This window comes from Bufo bufo, chromosome 9, assembly GCF_905171765.1.
Source record: "Bufo bufo chromosome 9, aBufBuf1.1, whole genome shotgun sequence".
NCBI classification, from domain to species: Eukaryota; Metazoa; Chordata; class Amphibia; order Anura; family Bufonidae; genus Bufo; species Bufo bufo.
In genome coordinates, this window is record NC_053397.1 from 190,445,128 (window position 1) to 190,470,559 (window position 25,432).

The window sequence follows — 25,432 nt, forward strand, 5'->3', positions numbered from 1 at the left end:
TGTCCCGTTACTTACTTAAAGGGACATTTCCATCAGAAAGGGGTATTGTTTTAAAGGGGTTGGCAAACCTGCAAAGTGAAGCATACTTACCCGATTCCCGACGCTTGCTACCAGGAGGTAAACCTCAGTTTTGCCGCAGCGGTGACCAACTCCCCTTGCCTCACATGACGTGAGGGGAGCAGGTCACCGCTGCGGTCAGCAAATCGCTGCGCAGGCGTCAAGACAGAATTTTACATCCTGGGAAATTGGGAAGGCAACAGAGCAGCCGGGGAGAGGAGTGGGAGAGCCAGCATCAGGAGGCAGTCAAGTAAGCTTCCCTTTGCAGATCTGCCCAAATGCGCAGAACCCCTTTGAGATCATAAAAAAAAAAAAAAAAAAAACATTTTTGGTCGTTTTTCTTTTTCATTTCAGCAGGGCTATGGCACTGAAAATGAAACGCGTAATACTGCAGGTCGGTAGCAATCAGCACAGAGCGATACAACTCCTATACTGATAGTTAATCCATTTCCAGTTTACTGCTGCTGTGAGCGAAGATGTGATCTGCAAGGTAATCCACATGATAACAATAGGAGTAGAATTGGGATGCCGACATGGCAGCTCTATTGTTCGCTTGATAGGCCTAGACAAGGAAGCCCACAGAAGAGCACTGCACTCGTCAGTGTGATGCTCTGATTGAGTCACACTCCTTTGCTCCACCCTGGTCATAGTGATGGCCTGACTGAGATAGTTCATTGAATGCTAAAAGTCCAACATAGAGAAGGCTATAGAGCAAAAAAAGAGAAAATGCATAATATATGGGTGACTAGAAAATTTGTGTATTCTTATTCTGCGTTTTTCTTCTGTAGGTGCATAAGATTAGAAGCAGGACAGTGAGTTAGTAACCCTTTATCACTATTATAGGATTTCACAGGCCGGGGTCACAGGGTGTAAATACTTTCCTTCCACTGCACGACAGCCCATCTGTTCAATGAAACACACAGGTTGAAATTGCAGCTGTTCCCGTCTGTTCCCATCACTTCTAGGGTAGGTTGGGTCAAGAGGACACATTTGACAAGCTGTACGGGGCCTGAGGAACAGAGATTCCTGAGAAACAGCTGAGCGCACCGTCTAATGAGGAGCAGGGCCATAATATCGGACATTAGGCACATGGTACCAGCATGTGAGACATGAACAGGAATAGGTTCTCACTGACCGCCCCATCTGTTTACATGGTGCTACTACACAAATTCAAGGACAGAGGATAGGATCTCTCTTCTATCCTTAGGAAAGATGATAAATCTATGATCACTGGAGGCTGCACGACTGGGTCTTCCATAACCAGTACCCAAATTCCTTGTTGTTTCTTGAGCATGCGCAGTGTTGCTCCATTCAAAGTCTATGGGACTGACAAAGAGCCGAGTGCTGAACTTTGCTTTGTCAGTCCAATAGACTTTGAATGGAGCATCAGCGTGCGTGCGTCAGGCCCCGCCAGACTGCAGTGAGATAGAGTGGGGGGGGGGGGGGGGGGGGGGGGAAGAACTTTGGACGCCTTTTTTTAGTAATATGTAGAACTTCCAGAGGTGCGGCGCCCCGAGATCATACATTTATCATCTATACTGTACAGTATTTTTGGGCAATCCCCATTAAGGCCAGGTTCACACGTCGCAGATTTTTGCATGGCAAATCCGCGGCGGCGTACGGTATCAGCAAAGCAGATGAGACTTTTTTTTTTAATTCCCAACCACACGTTGCATTAAAAAAAATAAAAACAGCAGAAAAGTTACGGCATTGCGGATTTTAAATTGTACTGCGGATCTCTCCTGCGGCTTTCACCTTTTGCAATGGAGAGGGTGAAATTCGCTGTTTTTTCTGTGGCAAAAAAACAAATGTAACGCGCAGCAAGAACTGCAGTGGATTTTTCCGCTGGATTTTCTGTTACTTGTGAACCGAGCCTTAGGTGATAAAATGAATACTATAGATTAGAAACAGTGCCACTCAGGTCCATTGGCTAGGTTGGGTATTGCAGCTCAAACCTATTCACTTGAAAGAGGGTAAAAAGCATTATCAGACACAACCTGACATTTTTTTCTAAACCCATTAGGCCATAATACGGTAATTTCTACTGTGTCTAAGGGCCCCTTTTACACGGCCCGTGTAGCAAGTGATTGTCGGTAAGGAAGTGCTTCTTCCCGACAATCGCATGCTCGTCAGTGGAGGAGACTGATGCATTCACATGGAGTGATCTCTTCCACAGTATGGGGAGGAGCGATCACTAATGCCATCACTCGTCCTTACACAGAATCATTGTTCGCCGGGCTAGGTGGCCGTTGAGTGGCATGATCTGCCACCAGAAAACGATGATTTAGATGTCCCACGGGTGGATTGGGAACTTAAAAGTGGCCCCAAGTTGTAGACAAATCCAAATTGACAGAAGGCGGGGCAACACAAAGTACACAAGTAGGCGGGGTCACCAATACGTTTGCGTTTTGCACAAATGCTCATCAGTGATAATCTGCCCATACATCAGGCAGTGTAATGGGCCCTTTAGCTACCATCAGCCAGAGGATGCACTGTTTCTATGCACATTACCATACGGAAATCTCAGGTACACAGGATGCCCATCCTAATGATCGCCAAAGCACTGACGTTTCAGGAAGCATCGCTCACAGCTGTCCGTATGCCCATATATTAAAGTGTAACGGTCATATTTTTATTTTAGTTTATTAGAGCTAGGCATGTATACCGGAGTTAGTCTGTCAATGAATGCTTTCATTAATGTCCCCTGTCCCTTTCCACTGCTCCCTTAAAAGACAGTTGCTATGGCTTCTCTGTCTCCGGCTAAGAAGACAGGAAGACGGGGGGGGGGGGGGGGGGGTCCTTCACACTGCATGCCTGCATTAGGCTTCAGAGTGAGGAGGCGTGTCTCTCAGTAATCCAATCTGATTGGCTGGCAGGGAGCTGCTGGCTACAGCAAGTGTGTATGGAAAGTGAGGGAAAGCAATTTTGGCCTCAGAGAACTGGCAGAGGAGCCATCTTGAGAAGGGAAACTAAGGGAAAAACAGTAGTATGTGAACTAAAGATTGCTTTATGCATAATGCTGCTTTTTGATGAAAACCTAGCAGTTACCCTTTAATACCTCATAAAAGACATCCAGCTAATTAAGATTTTGTGAGTCTGAGAGAAGGCTCATACAGAAAGAGAGAGTGACCCTGATGGAATTCTACCAGAAAGGCTTTCATGATGGAATCGATTCTCTCTTCGTTTTCTGAAGGTTTTACAAAATGACAGCGACGAGAAGCTACTGGGAAAAGCAGAAGCAACCAACTCCCATTCAATCATGTCCCGGAGCTGCCACGCCATCTTCTTCTAAGCCAAAAGTGTTGTTTCAGTGCTGAGCTTCTAACAAGTGGAAATTTTCCTTATCTGCACCCAATTATTCCTGCGGTGCGCACAGCACATTATCTCCAGCCGGCGACTTACAGATGGATAGATGGTACATGAATAAGATTTTCCACATGATCGGAAATTCTTTCCTACTGCTCTTCACAAAGGGCTTTAAAACATGTACAGATTAATCAAGGCCACAAAAAAAAACACTTAACACACCACCTAATGAGGTAAAAATAACAAAATATTCACCAGCCCAGATATTTTACTATACAATAATTGTGAAACTTAAGTTTATTTTATCTTTTACATTTTAACTCCCCAGAAATTTGCAGGTGATTTATTTTTATTTTTTTTATTCCATGCAGATGTTATCTATTCCGTGGGGAGGTGATAAAATTTAATTCTGGGAAAAACCATTTAAATGGTAAAATTGCGGTTACAGTTGCCACTAGGGGGAGCTAACTTGCTTACTGTATACAGTATGGAGCAAATTTGCGATCTTCTTCCAGCAGTGGCAGCAACAACTTATCATTTAACTCTGGGTCTATAATAGGAATTTAATTTATTCAGGAACGCTGAATAAAAAAATAAATAAATAGACTGCTAATAAAGATATATTAAAGGGTTTCTACCACCAGAAATACCGTTATGTAGCTGACTGACATTGGCGATGCGCTAATGTCCGCACTACATAACAGTGTGTTTCTAACATTAGTCCCTGCAGCTGTTTTTGTTAAAAAAAAAATAAAAAAAAAAACAACACTTTTATTATATGCTAATGAGCCTCTAGGTGCTATGTGGGTGTAAAATCAGCACCTAGAGGCTCCGTCCACTCACCCATTATCCCGCCCAGGTCCAGTGTTGTGCCCGCCCCGCTCCTCTTGATTGATGCCACTGTTCCCTGCATAGTTGGCAAAATCCCGCGCCTGCGCCGTTCACTTCTGTCTTCGGCGCAGTGAGTGAAGGCCGCTCTCCTGATGCCGGCTTCCTCACTGTGACGTAGTCGGCGCAGGCGCAGTGAGGAATCCGGCACCAGGATCGCATCATTCACTCACTGCACCTGCGCCGAAGACAGAAGTGAATGGCGCAGGAGCGGGATTTCGCCAACGATGCAGGGAACAGTGGCATCAATCAAGAGGAGCTGGGCGGGCACAACACTGGACCTGGGAGGGATAATGGGTGAGTGGACGGAGCCTCTAGGTGCTGATTTTACACCCACATAGCATCTAGAGGCTCATTAGCATATAATAAAAGTGCTTTTTTTACAAAAACGGCTGCAGGGACTAACGTTAGAAACACACTGTTATGTAGTGCGGACATTAGCGCATCGCTATATCAGTCAGCTACATAACAGTATTTCTGGTGGTAGAAACCCTTTAAGACAATCAGAAATTGTTGAAATTAAAAATGACTAAAAGGTGAAGACTCAGAAGACAATACTGTAGTTTACGGATCATGCACTCCTCAATATACAAAAGTCCTGTAATGTGGGGTGAATGGCCAGCATAACACAGGGACTCAAAAAATGGGGTGGTCCAAGTTTTTACTATTGATTGCCTATCTTCACGATAGGCCATCAATGTCGGATTGGCAGGGGTCAGACACGTTACACCCCCACTGATCGGCTCTTCAGAAATAGCTCTGGCACTGGAAGTTGGCACCAGAACTACACAGCGGTATCCATTGTGTAATGGACTGGGCTGCTTACTGCCATGTTGTTCCTACTGATTTCAATGGGAGCAGCACTGCAGTAACCAGCTCCATTTCTGGCAGTCCCATAGAAGTGAAAGGAGCAGTGGCGGTGCTTGCGCGGTGTGCTCTCCATTCTATTCTATGGGACTTCGCAATATAGCAGAGAGTGCTTGCTTGGCTAGTTTCGGAACTCCTATAGTGAATAGAGAGCATCCTGTACATGTGCGGTGTGCTCTCGTTCACTTCGGAGGGCACGTTCTACAGATAGGTGCTGGCCCCAGAGGTGGGACCCACACCCCCTTGAAAAGTGACAATGGGCAGTCTCCCTTCTGGCTTGATTCATGTCCTGCAGGTCATCATTATCACATCAGCAGGGGTCCATATCCTGGCACCTCCGCTTATCAGCTGTTTCAGGGAGGCACTGTTCTCACCAAAGCTCTAGTAAGCGACACACGCTCCCAGCAGCTTTCCAAGGACAGCGCCGTACATTGAATAGTGGCAGTGCTTGGTACTGCAGCTCAGGCTAAGCCATGTGACCGATGTACAATGATGTCACTGGCCTAGGAAGAGGCTGCGAGGCTCAAGGCCTCCTCTAACAGCTGATTGGCGGGGGTCCCGATTGTCGCACCCTTACAGATCTGATACGGATGACCTATCCTGAGGATAAGTCATCAATATCTTTTCCTCACATCCCTCAACCCGTGCAAAATCATTGTTAATCTGGAGGCCTAAACCCTTTAAAGAATTCAACGCAGTCATGCATGATGGGAATAATAGATGTAATGTTTTATTTTTTTACAGGTATATCCAGCTGCCAGCCAAAAAGATATCTGCCTTCACAATGTGTAGATAAGCAAAAAGACAATTTAAAATCAAGAGTAAGGAGGTGAGGAGCTCATGACCTACGTGGATTGTAGATGTGTACATAGCTACAGCAAACAGAAGAACACTCACGGGTATCAATGGCAGAATGTTACCCTAATAGAGAATAGAACAATCTGGACAACCAGACTCATCATTCACATAGTGCACATAACGTAATCGCTAAATGATTGGAGAAAGCTGAGTGATGGAAACCATGCGCTCAAAAACACTTCCTCACATGAACGCCTACATAATATAAATGACTACATGATGTCTACACAAACAAAATGCAAACCATCACCAAATGGCAACTGGAGAGATGTCTCCTGTATTCACTGGAGAACCCATTACAAGCTTCACAGTGGAGACACTCCTGGAGGACTCTTTGAGATGATTAGTAAAAACTTCAGGAGGAATTTCAGACCCTTTAGATCAGTGTTTCTCAATCCCAGTCCTCCTATTTTGAGAATACCCCACAGAATGGTAAGTCCTGATCCATTGACACTAATTATATCACTTGCTCAATACTGAGTAACTCCTGAAAACATGACCTGCAGGTGGGCCCCTAGGACATGAGTTGAGGAACATTGCTTTAGAACACTATTCATGAGGCATCCAATGTTGTAAGACTACAAATACTCAAATTAGGTGTGAATTACAGTAGAGAACTGAAAAAAAAAATGGGTCAATGACCTCAATGACAGTGCTACACTATTGTCTCGTGCCCGCCTGATGGCTACGGCCACTGAAGCGTTCACTGCTCTGCCCTACTGTCTCTTCGATGGTCCGTGCCTACTATTGTCTTGCTGCTCCTGCTCTGCCCTACTGTCTCTTCGATGGTCCGTGCCTACTATTGTCTTGCTGCTCCCTCTGGCTGGTCTGGCAGCTGAAAGAACGCTGCTGTGTGTCAACTCTACGCAGGCTGAGGCCTGCTCTGCCCCTCACTGCCCTATGATGTCAAGACAGCGGATGATGGCCGTATCCTGTAAACAAGCTTCATAGCGCAAGCCTCTTCTCTGTGACAGCGCTGACAGCCATGGATATTTTTTTTATTTCTTTTTTTGCATTTTTCGAAACCTCAAAAGGGCATTGTAAAGCTAATGACTTCCTGCACAACTCCTACAGGAATTCCAAAAATTCTATTTCCCATGACAAGTCTCCAAATATCTACTTAAATGGAAAAAAATTAAATAGGAATCATTATGCGCATGCTATGCTACGGCAAAAATCTGTCTTTTTTTTTTTACTTGAGAACACTTTGATCCGATCAGTCTGCCTTTACTCCGGAGATAGGCGGCGAGATTTCTCTGCGTGAGGCGCGTTTATGACCCGCTGTGGCAATTAGTATAATTATAAACGCGTGGTGATATGACAAGCTGAGAGAATATGGAAGATCCTGGGAATATTCTTGCAGTCATCCTCCAGACGGTACGTGGGGTCCTGACTGATGAAGGCTCTGCTCCGTTAACCCTCCGGCTGCCTCTGGTGACCACAAAGCATCGAGCAGCAGAGCGCCGGGGCCGACTGTGTCCCTCAAAAGGGTTTATAAGACAAGGCCAAAGTCCCTAACGCTGGGGGGCATTGTCTATCTTTCCTTCCCCTTGAAAAGGTTGAAGCCTTGCACAGATGTCTCTTCTGTGTGAAAGCGTCCTCTCGTACACAATGAAGAAGAAAGCCTGATTAGAAGCTGGAAAAATAGAAGGCTTTGACATGCTAATGGTTTCTAGAAGTCCTAGACTTTTTTTTCCTGTTTTTTGGGTCGGCATTCAAACCTTCTTTGGCTCAAGGATAGCTTCAAATCTGTTTCAAAGGAACTATTTATCTGGGTGCTTTTTATGTGGCCCTCTCAGTAGGTTCCTAAAGGAACAGCCGTCAACAAAACGCTTTTATCCGACCGAAGGCGCGCAACTTTTGTGTTTAATGGAAATTATTCATCGGTATTGTGGGCAGTGTTCCCTGAAAATATATGTGGAAGATTTAATACATAATGGGGAAGAGTCAAATAGGGTGAGGGAATTAAAAATCTGGAGAGGCATATAAAAGTCTCCTGTCCAATTTCCTTATTAAAACAACCATCGTAAAATATTCTGATTATTAAAAAGGGGGTCTGAATCGCCCAGTTCTTGGGAACCAACGACCCCCTTCCTCTCTCAGGTACAAGGTCTGGAAATACTGGTGGCACATCAATAGTCACCGTCCAGCCCTTCAGAAAAAAGGTGTAAGGATAGGAGGTAGTGTCAGGCACACTGGTGTGACAGAAGATGCGGTGGTGGGGTTGGGGGACAGAAGTGGCGCATGTGCCGAATGTACCGCGGTAAAAGAAAAGAACGGTTGTTATGCTGTCCAGCCAAGCCCTGGCTGGTTGGCCAATCAGAAAGACTGATTGGTTTGGCGGGAATTTGAATCATTGATTCAGACATTAACATTAGGTCATTGCCTGTGATTTCATATGCGTCCTGGCTCCTGTTCATCCATTCATACTTGGGGCTGATCCCCTATTCCTACTTAGATGTCCTCCTTGTACCAACCTGATTAACCTCTTGTCTACCGATTTGGCTTCGACTTATCCTCCATGTTTTGAGCCTTACTAGAGGCCCACTCTCTTGTCTGCCTTTTGGTTATCCAGTATGTTTTGGTACCTGTGAGCTTGCACCAGTTTTCTGTCACCTTGCTAGCAGACATAACCCGAGTCCCTAGCATCCAAGTCCATCCAGACTTGCGGTGGCCTCTGGTGAACACCTAGGGGTATCCTTAGATTCTACTAACCAGAGTGGTTTAGAAAGATTAGTAGTAGTTTTTTGAGCTTGCTGGCTGCGGTTCCAGATGGTTACCACCATAGTTTACCTTACACTGTCATTCTGGGGCAAACCCTTCACCCATCCAAAACCAAAAATAGTTTTTACCAACCAAGCGTAGGGTCTCAACTCCACTTCACAGAAATGTATAGTCAAGCCCCTAAGTAAACGACCCTTTAGATTGCCCAGATCATTGCTCGATAGCGATAATCTGCCTGTGTAAGGGTGCCACATTTCGCTCGTTCTTTCATGCAGTCACCTTCCTGACAATAGTCTGCTCAAATGATCAGTGTAAAGGGATCTTAAAGGGGTTATCTGAGAAATAATAATACCGATGTCCTATCCACAGGCAAGGTCATCAATATCACATGTGCAAGGTCTGAGTCAGACACCCCTGCCAATCAGCTGTTTCAGGAGGCTGTGGTGTTTACCGGAGATCTGGCGAGAGCGGCAGTCTCCCGGGCGCTTACCAATCACAGCGCCATACATAGTATAGCGGCTGTGCTTCATACTGCAGCAAATTGCGGTCCCCAATGCAATTGGGGAAATCGCTCAAAAATCCCTATAAAATAATTATAAAAGGACCATCACTAGAAAAAAAGTCATGAACCAAAAAGTTTCCAATTAAATCTGTAAAGCTCTAATATACGCCAGACATTTTTTCTCTTCCTATACGCACCACATGACATCGCATAACATGAGCGTTGTGTGATTCACATTCCACCGGGTACGAAAATAGCTCCTGATAGAAGACAGGATATGGCAAGAGGAAAGATGTATTTTTACTCTGGAGCCCTTTGAGTCGGCAGCATCGATTCAAAATGCGCCAGTGGCTGCTTTCATAGAATGATGCAAAAAGCAGGGATTTGGAAATAAAGACTCAGCGAGGGTCGACAAGGGGAGAAGCATGACCGCCCCGATTCAATGCAAGCCGGGCTCCCACTCCTTGCACTTGACAAAGAAACATTTGGAAGCTGCCCACACTGCTGGCTGGAAACTATTACACTGCTCCGACTGTGGGAACGTTCCTGTGCGCACTGAGTAATAAGAGCACCGCCGATCGCTGGTACACAGGGTTTTATGCCAATCTAAACACTAAAGGGCAAAACACACTGTAAAAAGACAACACGCCCTTGTATACCGCTCAAATGATCGGCAAGCCTTTAATCAGACAGATGGCATATGTCAAGGAGGGGCACTGGGATGGTTTTTTTACTATATAACTCAGGCACATATAGAAATCTGTATATAAAACAAATATTAGGGCTCATGAACACAAAGGTATTTCTTTTCAGTGTCCGTTTCGGGTTTTTTTGCGGCCAGTACGAGGACCCATTAACTTCAATGGGGCCGCAAAAAACCGGACATGACTGTGTGCATTCCATATCCGCGTTTCCGTATGTCCACTCGGCAAAAAGAACATGGCCCGTTATTGCCCACATTAAGGGCAGGCCGTTCTGTGCATGAGCCGTATCATTCACACAAGCATATGTATTTTGTGGTTCGCAAAAAATACAGATGACATCCGTGTGACGTCCGTGTTGCATCAGTTTTTTTTGCTGAAGAATAGAACGGGTTATCTTTTTTGCGAGACTGCGGAATGGACATACGGATGCGGGGCGGCACACGTTCTGCTGTCCCTTTTGGGGGTTATTTTGTGGACCCTTAAAAATGAATGGGTCCGTGTGTGATGCGTAAAATATGTGGATCGGATGCGGACCAAAACACGGTCGTGTGAATGGGGCCTTAAAAGCCTAAAAATCTAAAAGGGCATCTGTCAGCAGTTTTGTACCTATGACACTGGCTGACCTGTTACATGTGCGCTTGGCAGCTGAAGGCGTCTGTGTTGGCCCCATGTTCATATGTGCCGCTGAGAACAATGATGTTTTAATATATGCAAATGAGCCTCTAGGAGCAACAGGGGTGTTACCGTTACACCTAGAGGCTCTGCTCTCTCTGCAACTTCTGCACTTACGCTGGGTTCACACCTGAGCGTACTGTATGGAGCGCTTTGTATGCGCCATTTTATCGGGCGTTACTATTCGCGGCCGGCAACAAGCAAACGCCCATTGTCGCGCGTTCCCGGAAGTCTATGTACGGGAACACGCGACCATACACCCCAAAGAAGCTCCTGTACTTCTTGGGGCGTAGGGCGTTTTACAGCGCGTAGAACGCTCAGGTGAGAACCATGCCCATAGGGAATCATTGGTTCTTGCCTGTTGAGCGTTTTACAGCGCGTAGGAACGCGCTGTAAAACGCTCAGGTGTGAACCCAGCCTTAGACTGTCAGGGCCAGACAGTGAAAAAAAATCATCACGCCTGGCCCTGCTCAAAGTGCAGAGGGTGCGGCAGTTGCAGAGAGAGCAGATCCTCTAGGTGTAATGGTAACGCCCCCATTGCTCCTAGAGGCTAATTTGCATATATTAAAGCATCATTCTTCCCAGCTATGCGGGCACATAGGAACATGGGACCAACACGGATGTCTTCAGCTGCCAAGTGCACATGTAACAGGTCAGCCGGTGTCATAGGGACAGATGTCCTTTAACAGCGCTGTGTCCTGTAACGTTCTTACGTGTTAGATTTGCATATTGGATCCGACACCCTATTTTACTAGAAGATTGGATTACACTCGGATTTCAGCCGTGGGTGCAAGGATTAGCCCAATAATTATTCAGTGGGGCTAATCCTCGGCTTTCCAGATCGAAATGAGCAGCATGCTACTTACTTTTACTGAGGATTTATTCCGTGGCGGCTCTAAAAATCCACCTGGAAATTTTCCGTTACATGTTAATGGGGTTGTAGAAACCCCGTTCACATGTATGAGACGGCAGGGCTGTCTTCGCTTTTCATATGGATGACATGCCTGATTGGAACTTAAAGATTCCTACTGACGGAATACAATATACAGTACAATAAAGTGATTTGCTGAAACTGGAATACTCTTAGGGCTCTACGAATGGTCTACGTTTGGATGAGTCCATGCGTAGATACCGTATACCTAGACCAGGGATGCTCAACCTGTGGCCCTCCAGCTGTTGCAAAACTACAACTCCCAGCATGCCCAGACAGCCTACAGCAGGGCATGGTGGGAGTTGGAGTTTTGCAACAGCTGGAGAGCCACAGGTTGAGCATCCCTGGTCTAGGTATACGGTATCTACGCATGGAAACCTGTTGTACAGGCAACCACCCAATTTTAGCTTTAATGGGCTATTACGTTTATGCTGATGGCCTATCCATCTCCCGACACCCCCACCGATCAGCTGAGTGAAGGGGCTTACAGCTGTCCGCAACCATTGTGCCCCCTTCATTGTTTAACTGGCACAGCGCCGTACTTACCATAGTGGTTGAGTGTGGTACTGCAGTTCGTCCCATCCAAGAATATATAGTGATATAATTGTTAAAAAAAAATATAAAAAAAAATCATATAAGATGCGATGATTTGACCGATCTCTAAACGCCCAAAAAGTTTACTGAATTCTTGCCGTATAACAAGACGGAGACAACACTTGGGATGGGGGAGGTGATTTAGTTTGACGGGTGTAAACCCCATGAGTGCTGGCATGAGATGCAGATGCCACTTTGGAACACCTTTTGCCATTCTGTGTGTCAGGAAATTAAATCTACTCCAGCTATGAGACAGCGGAGATTTGTATTATAATTTACGCGAGTCGGAGCATCGCTAAAAGTTGCAAATGTTAAAAGAAAAAAAAATGGCTTGTGCAAAAATGTGGGTCTTTTGAACGCAGGAAAACTGGCGCAAACTGATTGATAAATTACCCCTTTCATTTCTTGATTTCTTGTTAATTTGGATCCTGCCAGAACGACGTTCATAAGATGAATATTCGGAAGGAAGCACGTGGAGGGAAAATATAAAAAATAATATAAAATTATAAATAATGTATGATTTAATTATCAAAATAAAATCATAATCTGCAGTGAAATCCAGACTGTTGCCGAATTTTCATTCTAACCCGCAAATTGTCATTTGTAGTTCCCATGGCAACCATATCGGTCATGACTACTAATCGCAATGGGCATTTCCTGCCTCCCAAAAACAGTTTTTTTTTTCTCACCTGAAAAAGTTAGCGAAAATTATATATCTTTACATATAATTCTATACACAAAGAAACACATGACATCATCGGCCACGCTTGGGAAATTTTGCACACGGGGTACGATGACATCTGTGGATAAACCAAAAAAAAAAGGCTCGTCCACACAAGAATTTTGGATGAGTCCATGAGTTTATGGGCCCAATCTCACAGCACAGGGATCTGTTCAATCCGCTGTCGGGATGCTTCACAGATCCGAAATCCGGGTCCTCATCTCAACAAAGAAGTGTCTATGAAATGAAAAAGGGCAAAAACGGACGTTCAGCTCGTACGAACATGTGGGTCTACTCTACAGGGAGAGCAGAGAGGGTCGATGCCGCCACTGGCTCCCAGGAGAACAAAAGGATTGGGTGAATGTTCATTTTGACCAATTCTTCTCTATCCCGACATCATCTCTCAGGGGAGAGTCGGGAACCCCCAACATCCATTAGAGTGTCGGTGCGGGGGCATGGGGGCTGAACGGGGCGGCTTTAGGCATTCTGTTCCGACATAGGAAGAGAATACTGCAATCATTGGGACTGGCATATCCGGGACATCTTAGATGCCCGAGTCAGGTTTCTGCCATGAATACTGGCATTGACAAAATATTGTTGTCATATTTCACCTTTTTTTGCCGGAATCGGAGAAACCTGACGAAACCTTTGCTGCAGAAGTGAACCCAGCCTTATATCCTATCTTTCTGTGTCTCAAATTGTAGTCACAATCTTAAAGGGCATCTGTCAGCAGTTTTGTACCTATGACACCGGCTAACCTGTTACATGTGCGCTTGGCAGCTGAAGGCATCTGTGTTGGTCCCATGTTCATATGTGCCCGCATTGCTGAGAAAAATGATGTTTTATTATATGCAAATTAGCCTCTAGGAGCAACGGGGGCGTTGCCGTTACACCTAGAAGCTCTGCTCTCTCTGCAATTGCCGCCCTCTGCACTTGGATTGACAGGGCCTGGCAGTGTAAACGTCATCATGCCTGGCCTTGATTGACTTGAAGTGTAGGGGGCGCGGCAGTTGCAGAGTCTCTAGGTGTAATGGTAACGCCCTCGTTGCTCCTAGAGGCTCATTTGCATATATTAAAACATCATTTTTCTCAGCAATGCGGGCACACATGAACATGGGACCAACACAGATGTCTTCAGCTGCCAAGTGCACATGTAACAGGTCAGCCAGTGTCATAGGGACAAATCTGCCGACAGATGCCCTTTAAGGTTATTTAGCATTTTCGGCATAGCTTCTGTTTATTATTCCACCGCTAACGAGACTTGCACATCTCAGACATCCCCCTCCACCTCTTGCATCTGCAGAATCCAGCTTGCTATAAAGAGCCCCATTCATTCCCAGTGAAGGTGGCGGCACATTCCCATTCAGGATATAAAATGACCCCATGGACGGCACAGGATAACGGCATCAAGCGGCAAAATACCCAAATGCGAGGGATATAGGTACCAGCCATGCAATCTGTTGCTGCTTTTTCATTACTGTTTCTATAGTAACCACTGCTTCTTGTGCTAAAACCGTTTAGAGGACACGTTCTTGTAAAACTGAAAAAAAAAAAGGATTTTTTTTTAATTTCGCCAAATTTGTTCAATGGACTAAAAAGGACAGATCAAACAAGAAGCTTTTTTTATCTGTTCTGCTGGAAGAGCGTATAATCTGAGCAGATACTAGGATTCATTATCAAAACCTCAATGAACGTCTCGCTGAAATCCGCTGGTGGAAGAACGCCAGCTGGCGGGGGGAGGGCCAGTCAACCAGGGGTGAACTGCGGGTCTGCCATCGTGGGCCTAATTCAGTGTGATCATTCGAAAGAACATCAGGTGTCGGCCAACGCTCAGTAAGGGCTCGGGTACAAGTCCGCATCCGTTCTGCGGTTCGCAAATCGCGGATCTGTAAAACACAGATCCCAGCCGTGTGCATCCTTGTTCACAAAACGGACAAGAATAGGATATATTGTATTTTTTTTTTTTCTTCTTGCGGGGCCAACGGAACAGACGTGTGAATGCGGACAGCGCACCCAGGACATCCACTGAAATGAATGGGTCCATATCCGATCCGCAAAAAAAACACGGATCGGATGCGGACCGAAAGTACGTCCGTGTGTATTAGCCCTAAGGATGGATTTCTTCATGCACGGAAAAACTACAGCAGACCTCAAGGCATTAACTTTTTTTTTTTTTTGTCTTTTCTGCTTTTACTTTTTCTCTTTTAGAAAAACCACACAAAAAATATATATAAAATTGTGCAAACACATCTCATATAAATTCATCTGCTGCGCGATTCTGTTTGGGCGGCACTTTCAGGCTCAGGTGTCGTACATTTGGTACATGATCCCAGCCTGTGGGGCTACAACCTGCATCAAATGATCCCGAAAGTCCCGGCTGCACAGGATCCCGGATTATCCCTTTAAGACTCAGTTTTAACAAATATTGTGAGAATTTCTTACATGGTAAAAAAAGCAGGCAAATTCTGGTCAAGCCGTATTACCCGTGAGAATGAGATGCCTGCAGGGAAGTACCGCACCGGTCAACCTGTAAGGCCGTATTCACACGGCCAGTGTTTGGTCAGTGATTGCCATTGGTGATTGTGCGCCCAAACCAGGAGTGGAACATAAAGGGCTTGTGTCACTTCAGCAACTGGCATTTATCATGTAGAGAAAGTTAATACAAGGCACTTACTAACGTATTGTGATTCTCCACATTGCCTCCTTTGCTGGCTGGATTCATTTTTCCATCCCATTATACACGCCTAGTTTTCATGGTTATGACCACCCGGCAATCCATCAGCGATGGTCGTGCTTGCACAATATATGGCCATGACTGTAGGAGAGCACACAGGCCGGCGCTTTTTCCTATAGCGTGTAAGCACGGCAACCGAAGCACAATTACAGGGTGGTCGTAACCATGGAAACGAGGCGTGTATAATTTGCTGGCTGGATTCATTCTTCCATCACAGGAGGCTATACGGACAATCACAATACATTAGTAAAGTACCTTGTAGTAACTTTCTGTACATGAAAAATGACAGTTGCTGAAGTGAGAGGATCCCTTTAAATAGTACAATGGAAAGATTTCACAATTAGTGTTGAGCAAACTTGTGTTTTAAGTTCGGCGTCTAAAGTTCGGATTATGGAAAAATCGCGTTATGGATTCTAAATTCCGTTATGGTCCGTGGTAGTGGAATCCATAACGCGATTCTTCGATAACCCGAACTTTAGACGCCGAACTTAAAACAAACACAAGTTCGCTCAACACTACTCACAATCACTGATGGAAATCACTGACTGTGTGAATAAGGCCTAACGAGAGCGGTATGTGAGAACATACTACTATATATACGTAAAGTACACGCACGACAGATCAAAGGTGCCACCGAGCAGGAGTCCGTTTAAGGCCTAGTTCGTCAGTGTTTGGTCAGAGATTTTCATCAGTGATTTGTGAGCCAAAACCAGAAGTGAAGCCTCAACAGAGATCAGGTATAATGGAAAGATTTGCCCCAGTTCTGTGGTTTTGGCTCACATGACCAAAACACTAAAGTGTGAACGAGGCCTAAGGGTCCATTCACACGTCCGTAGAATGTGTCCGCACCCGTTCCGCAATTATCCGGAACGGGTGTGGACCCATTCATTCTCTATGGGGCAGGAATGGATGCGGACAGCACACAGTGTGCTGTCCGCATCCGCATTTGCGGAGTGCGGCCCCGAACTTCCAGTCCGCGGCTCCGGAAAAAAAAAAAAGAACATGTCCTATTCTTGTCCACAATTGTGGACAATAGGCAGTTCCATGGGGGTGCCGGCCGGGTGTATTGCAGTATTTCTATCTGGAAAGGTGATGCCATATGGGAGAGTCTGACCTCTGGGACCCGTCACCGATCCTGAGAATGAAGGAGATGCCACGCTGTCCCGAGAACTGCAGCCATCCCCATTTAGGCCCTTTTCACACGAGCGAGTTTTTCGCGCGGGCACAACTATGCGTGAAGTGAACGCATAGCGCCCGCACTGAATCCGGACCCATTCATTTCAATGGGTCTGTGTACATGAGCATTTTTCTTCACAAATTAGTTCTGGGTTACGTAAAAAAACGCAGCATGTTCTATATTCTATAGAAGTGAATGGGGCTTCAGTGAAAAACGCATTGCATCCGGAAGAGAGTGCGATGCGTTTTTCACTGATGGTTGCTAAGAGATGTTGTTTGTAAACCTTCCTTTTTTATCACGCGTGTGAAAAACGCATCGCACCCGCGCGGAAAAAACTGAACGCAGTCGCAGAAAAAAACTGACTGAACTTGCTTTCAAAATGGTGCGAGTTTCCCTGAACGCCTCCGGAGCCGATCCGTCACGCCCGTGTGAAGGAGGCCTTATTTCAATGCTGTTTGCAAGGGGATCCATGGTAAAAACATGGCACCGGCGGATCTGGACGAGGATTAGCCTAATCTACGCCTCTCCGGGCAGAATATGCACCCGCCTCATTCTTCTCACGGATGTTTTCTAAGGCCCTATTCGCACATCAGTAAATCACGGACGTGTGCTATCCTTGTTCCCCACGGCCGACACATGGATCCATTGATTCTAATGTGTTTGTTCACACATCCTTCTTTTGACACTGACCGTAGGGCAGCGGAAAAACCACATGCGCTACTTTGGTTCGTGATGGGGACTGAACATCTCCACTGCAGTCTATGGGTCAGTGAAAAAACACTGACAGAATACGGATGGCATCAGTGTCGTCAGTGGAATTCACGGACGACTGGTAGGAGATGATCTGGAAAACCCCTTTTCTGCCTAGCGGCGCATATGGAATATGGATGTCACACGGACCAACAATGGATCCTTCACAGACATCTCCGTGGATGAAACACGGACACAGGCCTTACTCAACATGGACAAAAATGCGCAATAATTTTTTTTCAACACGTGTGAACACGGTTACAGAAAACCCATTCACTTGGCTGTGTGCATGATGCCTGATACCGTGGGCGCACTAAGGCTTATCACTCACATTCGGCATCTGGAAATCTTCCACTCAGTGACACCAGAATTTCTAAAACATATTACACCCGTATATTGGACGCCGCCGTTTTTGCCGCGATGAGAAGGTGTTTTTTTTCAGCTCTCTCCGCGTCATGGACAATTTGAGAGCATTTGATTACGCTTTACATAGTCTTCTCCAGCCGCTGACTTCATTGTGCAAACACTCCCATCGTCCGAGACAGGCTGTCATAATCCGAGGCTGGGCAGGATCATTAACCAGCTGTGTGCCATGGCCGTCACTACCCAATGTAGCCATCAACGCAGAGCCACCCTGAACCCACCCGAGATGTTCCTGCGCAGCGGAGCGCGGTGGACTGCGTGCAGCGCCGTCCATATAGCTAATACAGGTACAGAGCCGCAGAAGGGACGCTGTAGTAACAGGTTCCAATTATAACAATATTAAAGCAGCGCTGCAGCTGCAATACTGGACATAGCCCACAGACCAGGGTGGTGCTGGACATCTGCCTTACAGCTGGGGGTCTGCTGCAATATCATCCTAGCCTGGCAATTATGTTATGTGAGTTTCGGACGCATGTCTTTAAAGTGCCGCTGTCATCTGCCATGAGCTTTCCAATGGTACTGGGCAGCCACGCACTGATCCAAGTGAAATCCTAAGTGAGCCGTTTACCGGACCTCGCTCCCTAATTTGCAGGGACTGTAACACTTTAAGGGTACTTTCCCACTTGCGTTGTTGGATACCGGCAGGCAGTTCCGTCGCCATTTGTATGTGGATCCGTCTCACAAATGCATTGCAATACCGGATCCGTGTCTCCGGTTGTCATCTGAAAAAACTGATCCAGTATTTATCTTTTTTACATTTTAAAGGTCTGCGCATGCGCAGACCACAAAACCGAATCCGTTTTTCCAGAACACTTGGGGCCGGATCCGGCATTATTGCAATTCAATGTAAAATAATGCCAGATCGGGCATTCCGGCAAGTGTTCCGGAATTTTAGAGACGGAGAAAATGCAAAAACCGTACAGGGACTGAACTGAAGACATCCTGAAGGGATTTCTCTCCAGTCAGAATGCATTAGGATAAAACTGATCAGTTCTTTTCCTGGTATTGAGCCCCTAGGACGGAACTCAATACCGGAAAAGTTGAACGCTAGTGTGAAAGTACCCTAAGGCTTGCTTCACACTTGCATGAAACAGGTCCGGAAGGCTTTTCTGTCCGGGAACAGCCTGTCGGATCAGTCCTTACCGAGAACTGTCTGCTCCATTCCCTATAATGGGGGCCGGCGGAGATCCAACCGCAACCTGGCAAATATGGCGAGGAGAGGCCGAAAGAAAACGACTGTGTGCAGTAGTCCGGCCGCTCCTTGGCATATTTGCCAGGTTGCGGTTGGATCTCCGCCGGCCCCCATTATAGTGAATGGAGCAGACAGTTCTCGGTAAGGACTGATCCGACAGGCTGTTCCCGGACAGAAAAGCCTTCCGGACCTGTTTCATGCAAGTGTGAAACAAGCCTAAGATATGCGCTTTTCCCTGCGTTTCCGCACCAAATACAAAAGGCGTTACGTGGGGATTTTGTTGCGGATATGCCCCGGATCTCACCCTTTGCAATCTGCCCAGAAAATTGCCAAGCTGCAGATTTCAAAATCCACACGAGGGTCAATTTCCACCTGGAAAATTTAAAGCACCGTGAACGTTAAATCTCATTTGCTTCGCTGGTACGGTATTACGCCGCGGATTTTTATGCGCATATCCCCTAAAGTCTCCCCATCTGAGTCTTGGGAACTGAAGACCGGCATCAGTACTTGAACTCCCCCGAAGAGACAGACGACAGGCGAACATAACGTTTACCCAGGAGAACGTATTGACATTGAGCTCATGTCAGTAAAGAGACCGCCCGGGATCAGAGTTCACCATCCATGTAACATGTGCTGCACCGCAGACGCCGGCAACATTTACACTGGCAAACTAAACACGTATTGATAATGGCGGCTTTATGATAAGAACACCGTACAGGGCAGACTAGGAGCAACCCCGCAGGTGGACGGTAATCAATACCTCCGCTGCATCCATCGTTAACCGGATATTGGATCTCTAAATAATGGGATTTATCTTCAGGTCATGGAAAGTAAATAAAACTATATGGGTATATGCACACGATGCAGATTACGTCCGTTTTTTTTTCCCATGTGGATTTTAAGGTGCACAAAAACCGCAGCGAACCAGCAAAGTGAATGAGATTTGACAAACCTCCCGCACACACTGTGTATTTTGTAAGCGCAGAAACGGACGGGCTGGGCGCGGATTTCACCATCTGCAGCATGTCGTTTGTGCGATTTATACTGGTTTTCCCCATAGACTCCAATGGTATTATCAAACAGAAAATCTGCAACAAAAACATGATAAACGTGCTTTTTTCATCACTTTAGGTTGTTTTCATGTGGATTTACTACATACAAATATGCAGCATGTGCAGTTACCCTAAGGATCCCGTCACACGCTGCAGATTGGGTTGCAGAATTTTCCACCCCATTCAAAATTTATGGAACGGATTTTCAGTTGCGTAAAATTCTGCAAAAACGGTACCTGCGCACAAAGCAGATTTAAGTGCAAAAAACGGCAAGAAATCTGCTCTAAAACAGCGCACACAAATCTGTGTTTATTTGATTTGATGTGGATTTTAGGTAGATCTCACCCTTCCATTGACAAGGATGAAACCCGCACAAAAAAGAAAAAATGCAACAACGATTCACATGCTGCGTATTTCAAAATCCACACGGCAGAGCAATTTCTGCACCTAAAAAAGCAAAGTCTACATTGTATTAACACTTCCGTTTTTCTGCACGAAAATCCGCACAGTGGGGGAGATTTATCAAACTGGAGTAAAGTAGAACTGGCTTAGTTACCCATAGCAACCAATCAGATTCCACCTTTCATTTTCCGAAGAAGCTGTGAAAAATGAAAGGTGGAATCTGATTGGTTGCTATGGGCAACTAAACCAGTTCTACTTTGCTCCAGTTTGATAAATCTCCCCCATAATCCGCATCGTGTGCAGGTAACCTAAAGGGTACCTGCTCCACGGCACCCGCGTCCCTCCGGATTCCTGCACGGCTGTCGCTGCATCTCCCCGTGGCACGGATCAAAACATCCAGCGCCGGGGGGAGCACCCAATAGCAGGCCGCGACAGTGACCCGAGCATAGCCGGTGACGCTAGGGAGGCTCGTCCCCATCGTGGCCTGCTATTTGCTTGACCCCCTCCAGCGTGACAGAATCATCAGGGACGCGGGTGCCGAGGAGCAGGAAAGTATGCTCTAGAAGAGGGGCCTGGACATTCTGGGGGTCATTATAGGGATTAGATAACCCCTTTAATCCATCGAAAATAACGGATCGCAGGGAGAAAAGGCTAAACGGGGCATAACAGATGCTTAAAATACAGGATCCGTTTTGTTCTTTATTTTTCTGTTCTTCTGAGGGATCAGAACAATGGAAAACTAAAAACGGTGATGTGACCCGGGCCTTACCCCAAGTAACAGAATTCCCAAAGTCTACTGAAATCTATGCGTTTTTGTAGATGCTCATAGTTGCTAAAGAGGTCCAGTCTTTCATAGGGTACGCTTCCTTCAGGGTAACCGGTGAGAGTCCTAAATCCAGAGCGTCCAGATGTTCTAAGAAGGTGCTGCTCGATCCCATCAGCGTGGCCTTCTCAAGGGAAGAGAAGAACCGGCAAGCACCAGGAACGTTTGAGGATGCATCTGAGCACCGTAACATCTCAGGAACATAAGACACACATGGACCGTGGTTCCCCCCCCCCCCCCATAATAACAAGCATTCGGTCTCATACCTCCAATCCCAGCAAGTGGCACCCAACACCACTCAGCCGTACCTCACGGTGAGCACAAGCATAGCAAAACTAAGCAGAAAACACCACAGATAAGACTTCAGAAGTAGACAAAGGAAGACTTCATGACCTTGTCAAGGTCTCTGCACCATCCCCATTCTTCTTCTGGACTTGCAGCTAAATATAGCCGTAGTTTGATGGTTTTGGAGGAAACACAAGCGGTTTTCTGACATTAGAACGGCCGCAAATGTTGCCATTTCCAAAAAAATTAATCTGACAATTGCTTGAACATAAAAAGTGCCAAGACATGTGCACCCGATAACCCGCACGTTGCGGCCAGATGGAAATAAAGGGGGTTCTAGGACAATGCCGGGCGCAGGATCTGCTCTTAATAAACGCTCAGTGACCTAAAGAATCCTCTGATAGCAAATGAAGATGGAATCGGAGAGGGGCGTGCTGAGGGTTCAGCTGTAACATGGGCGGACGGGACTTTTATGGATCAGCACAATCTGAGGACTGGTGGGACCAACGCTGGAAGAGTTCATAGATGGTGGCAGAAGGCTGGTGCACCATGTCAAGGACTGCAGAGACTGCTCATGGATGGAATACAGGCAAACTGAAGCATTTTGGATTAGATGCTGGAAGACCATGAAAGCCCAAATTATTGCTTTGGGATGGGCTATGATCCAACGTCTGGCACCACACGTGGCACCCATGTCCAAGGGTCATTGAGGAGATCAGCTTTCTCCCCACACTGGGATCATTGCCCCTTCTTCTCCCTTTTGGGATCCGCAGCCTCTATGGACCCCAGGATCACGCCCCTTTACATGACATGGCACCTCAAGTGCCACCAAGCCGCCCTGTCCTCTATTTTGGCATTTCCATCCAGTTTAATATAATCACATGACTTGAATTGCTCCTTTATGGTCACACGAGGTGGCATCGTTATGGATGGGACCATCAAAAATCAGGGTCAGCCCAGACATGAACAACCTCTTTGTAGAAGCCAACACCCCCCCCCCCCCCAACATGATCTTTTCCCATCCCAGAAGTGCAAGATGAAGGGCTCCCAATCGCCGCCAACGTTAAAGGGATTGTCCAGGATTAGAAAAACACAGCTACTTTCTTCCAAAAAACAGCACCACCCTCGTCCACAGGTTGTGTGCAATATTGGAGCTCTGCCCCACTGACAACAAAGGAGCCGAGCCAACCAGACACAACCCGTGGACAAGGGTGGTGCTGTTTTTGGAAGAAAGCAGTTTTTTCTTAACTTGCCATCCGTGGCACCATAGACAGCGCCACAATCCATAGCACTTCAATCCATGCCATGGCGCCTCTACAAGACGCCACCGCAATCCATGGCGCCTCTACAAGACGCCACCGCAATCCATGGCGCCTCTACAAGACGCCACCGCAATCCATGGCGCCTCTACAAGACGCCACCGCAATCCATGGCGCCTCTACAAGACGCCACCGCAATCCATGGCGCCTCTACAAGACGCCACCGCAATCCATGGCGCCTCTACAAGACGCCACCGCAATCCATGGCGCCTCTACAAGACGCCACCGCAATCCATGGCACACCTACAAGACGCCACCATCCATGGCACACCTACAAGACGCCACCATCCATGGCACACCTACAAGACGCCACCATCCATGGCACACCTACAAGACGCCACCACCTGTGACGCACCTACAAGACGCCACCATCCATGGCACACCTACAAGACGCCACCATCCATGGCACACCTACAAGACGCCACCATCCATGGCACACCTACAAGACGCCACCATCCATGGCACACCTACAAGACGCCACCATCCATGGCACACCTACAAGACGCCACCATCCATGGCACACCTACAAGATGCCACCATCCATGGCACACCTACAAGATGCCACCATCCATGGCACACCTACAAGACGCCACCGCAATCCATGGCACATCTACATGGCTCCACAATCCTGTCCCCACATAAAGTGACAAGTCTATGAACAGAACAGACAAATGCATGCCTTGAATCACAGGACAATCACATCGTACGACATGGTCGGTTCAGTCATGGCACAAGCAGGGTGAGGACCATAGGTCGCAGCTGACCCTGTGCACTCTGGGAGCTGTAGTTCCACCCCCGCCCCGGTACTCACCGTAGACCCGCAGCCAGCCCTGCTGCTGACACACCGACTCCATCAGGATCCGCTCCAGCATCCCCCCTCCCCCGGTACAGGGAGAGTCCAGCTCCTCGGAGTCCTGGAAGCTCTGGAACAAGTCATGTCCGCTGGATAACGAGTCGCCTCCTGGAGACAGATCCATGGCGAGTCCGGCCCGAGCTCAGCTCCTCTCCCCCCTGCACCTCCTGCCTACCCCGGGGAGAGGGCTCCGGGTGCCGCCCGCCGGCTTCCTCGCTGGGGGGTGTAGATGAGGGCGCTGCCGGTACCTTCACTCTGGGTGGCGGGCTGGCGGAGTGACACGTCGTGCTGCGCTGCCAGCGGCTGCCCTACCGGGAGCTGAGTACACTGTGCCAGCCCCGAGCGGCATCAGCGGCATCCCTGGGAGATAGACAGGAACAGCCGCCCGCCTATCCACTGGAGGGGGCGGGAACACAGGCAGCAAACGCATGGAACAATAGGGGGAGCCGGGAATACCTATTTCATCGATATGGGATTGGGAAAGCATTTTAAAGGCTCCACCTAGTGGCGGTTGTGGAGTATGACAGTTCTCTAGCATTATTTGCTGGGTTCTGGCACTTTCACACTAGCGTTTTACTTTTCCGGCATAGAGTTCCGTCCAAGGGGCTCAATACCGGAAAGGAACTGATCAGTTTTATCCCAATGCATTCTGAATGGAGAGCAATCCGTTCAGGATGCATCAGGATGTCTTCAGTTCAGTCACTGTACGGTTTTTGGACGGAGAAAATACCGCAGCATGCTGCAGTATTTTCTCCGTCCAAAATTGTGGAACACTTACCGGAATGCCGGATTGAAATGCATTAATGCCGGATTCCGGCCCTAAGTGTTCCGGAAAAACGGATCCGGTTTTGTGGTCTGCGCATTGTGAAAAAGATAAATACCGGATCCGTTTTTCTGGATGACAACCGGAGAGACAGATCCGGTATTGCAATACATTTGTGGTATCCGTTTGCATACAGATTTCACGGAATCCAGCGACGCTAGTGTGAAAGTACCCCTATGCACACGACCATGTGTGCAGCCCGCAAAACATGGATCCACATAAAAGAAGGATGACATCCGTGTTACATCCGTATTTTTTGTGGATATATTTGTAGCAATGCCTGTCCTTGTCTGCAAAATAGACATATGGACCCGGAATGCACACATTTCCTTATTATTTTTTTTTGCAGCCCCATTCAAATGAATGGTTCCCCCCCCCCCCCCCCCAAAAAAAGGAACGGGCACAGACAAAAAATACATTTGTGTGCATGGGCCCTTAGGCTAGGGCTACAGGGCGACGTCTTGTGTAATGTATGTCTATGGTTGTGTCGCAGGTTGTATGTTGTATGCGACATTCACTCCATTGATTCCAGTATAAGGGTGTATTCAGACGACCGCACCATGTTTTGCGGTCCGCAAGTTGCGGACCTGCAAAACGCGGATGCCGCCCGTGTGCGTTCTGCAATTTGCGGACAAGAATAAGACACGCTCTATATTTTTTGAGGGGCTGCGCAAAGGAAGTACGGATGTGGAGAGCACACGGTGTGCTGTCCGCATCTTTTGCGGCCATATTGAAATGAATAGGTCATACGTCACCTCGCACGGGATCTTCAATC

The 25,432-nt window shown here is 47.1% G+C and overlaps 1 protein-coding gene across 4 annotated transcripts in view; it reads right to left on the minus strand.

Moving 5' to 3' along the window:
* The window catches only part of RASAL2 (RAS protein activator like 2), a 294,933-nt gene extending 270,719 nt beyond the window's left edge, over positions 1 to 24,214 (minus strand). For all 4 annotated transcript variants that reach the window (XM_040406661.1, XM_040406658.1, XM_040406656.1 and 1 more), the window contains exon 1: positions 23,793 to 24,214. In XM_040406661.1, the coding sequence (XP_040262595.1) occupies positions 23,793 to 23,958 (166 nt within the window). In that variant the 5' untranslated portion in view covers positions 23,959 to 24,214. The remainder of the gene's footprint in view (positions 1 to 23,792) is intronic.
* Between the last annotated feature and the right edge of the window lie 1,218 nt (positions 24,215 to 25,432).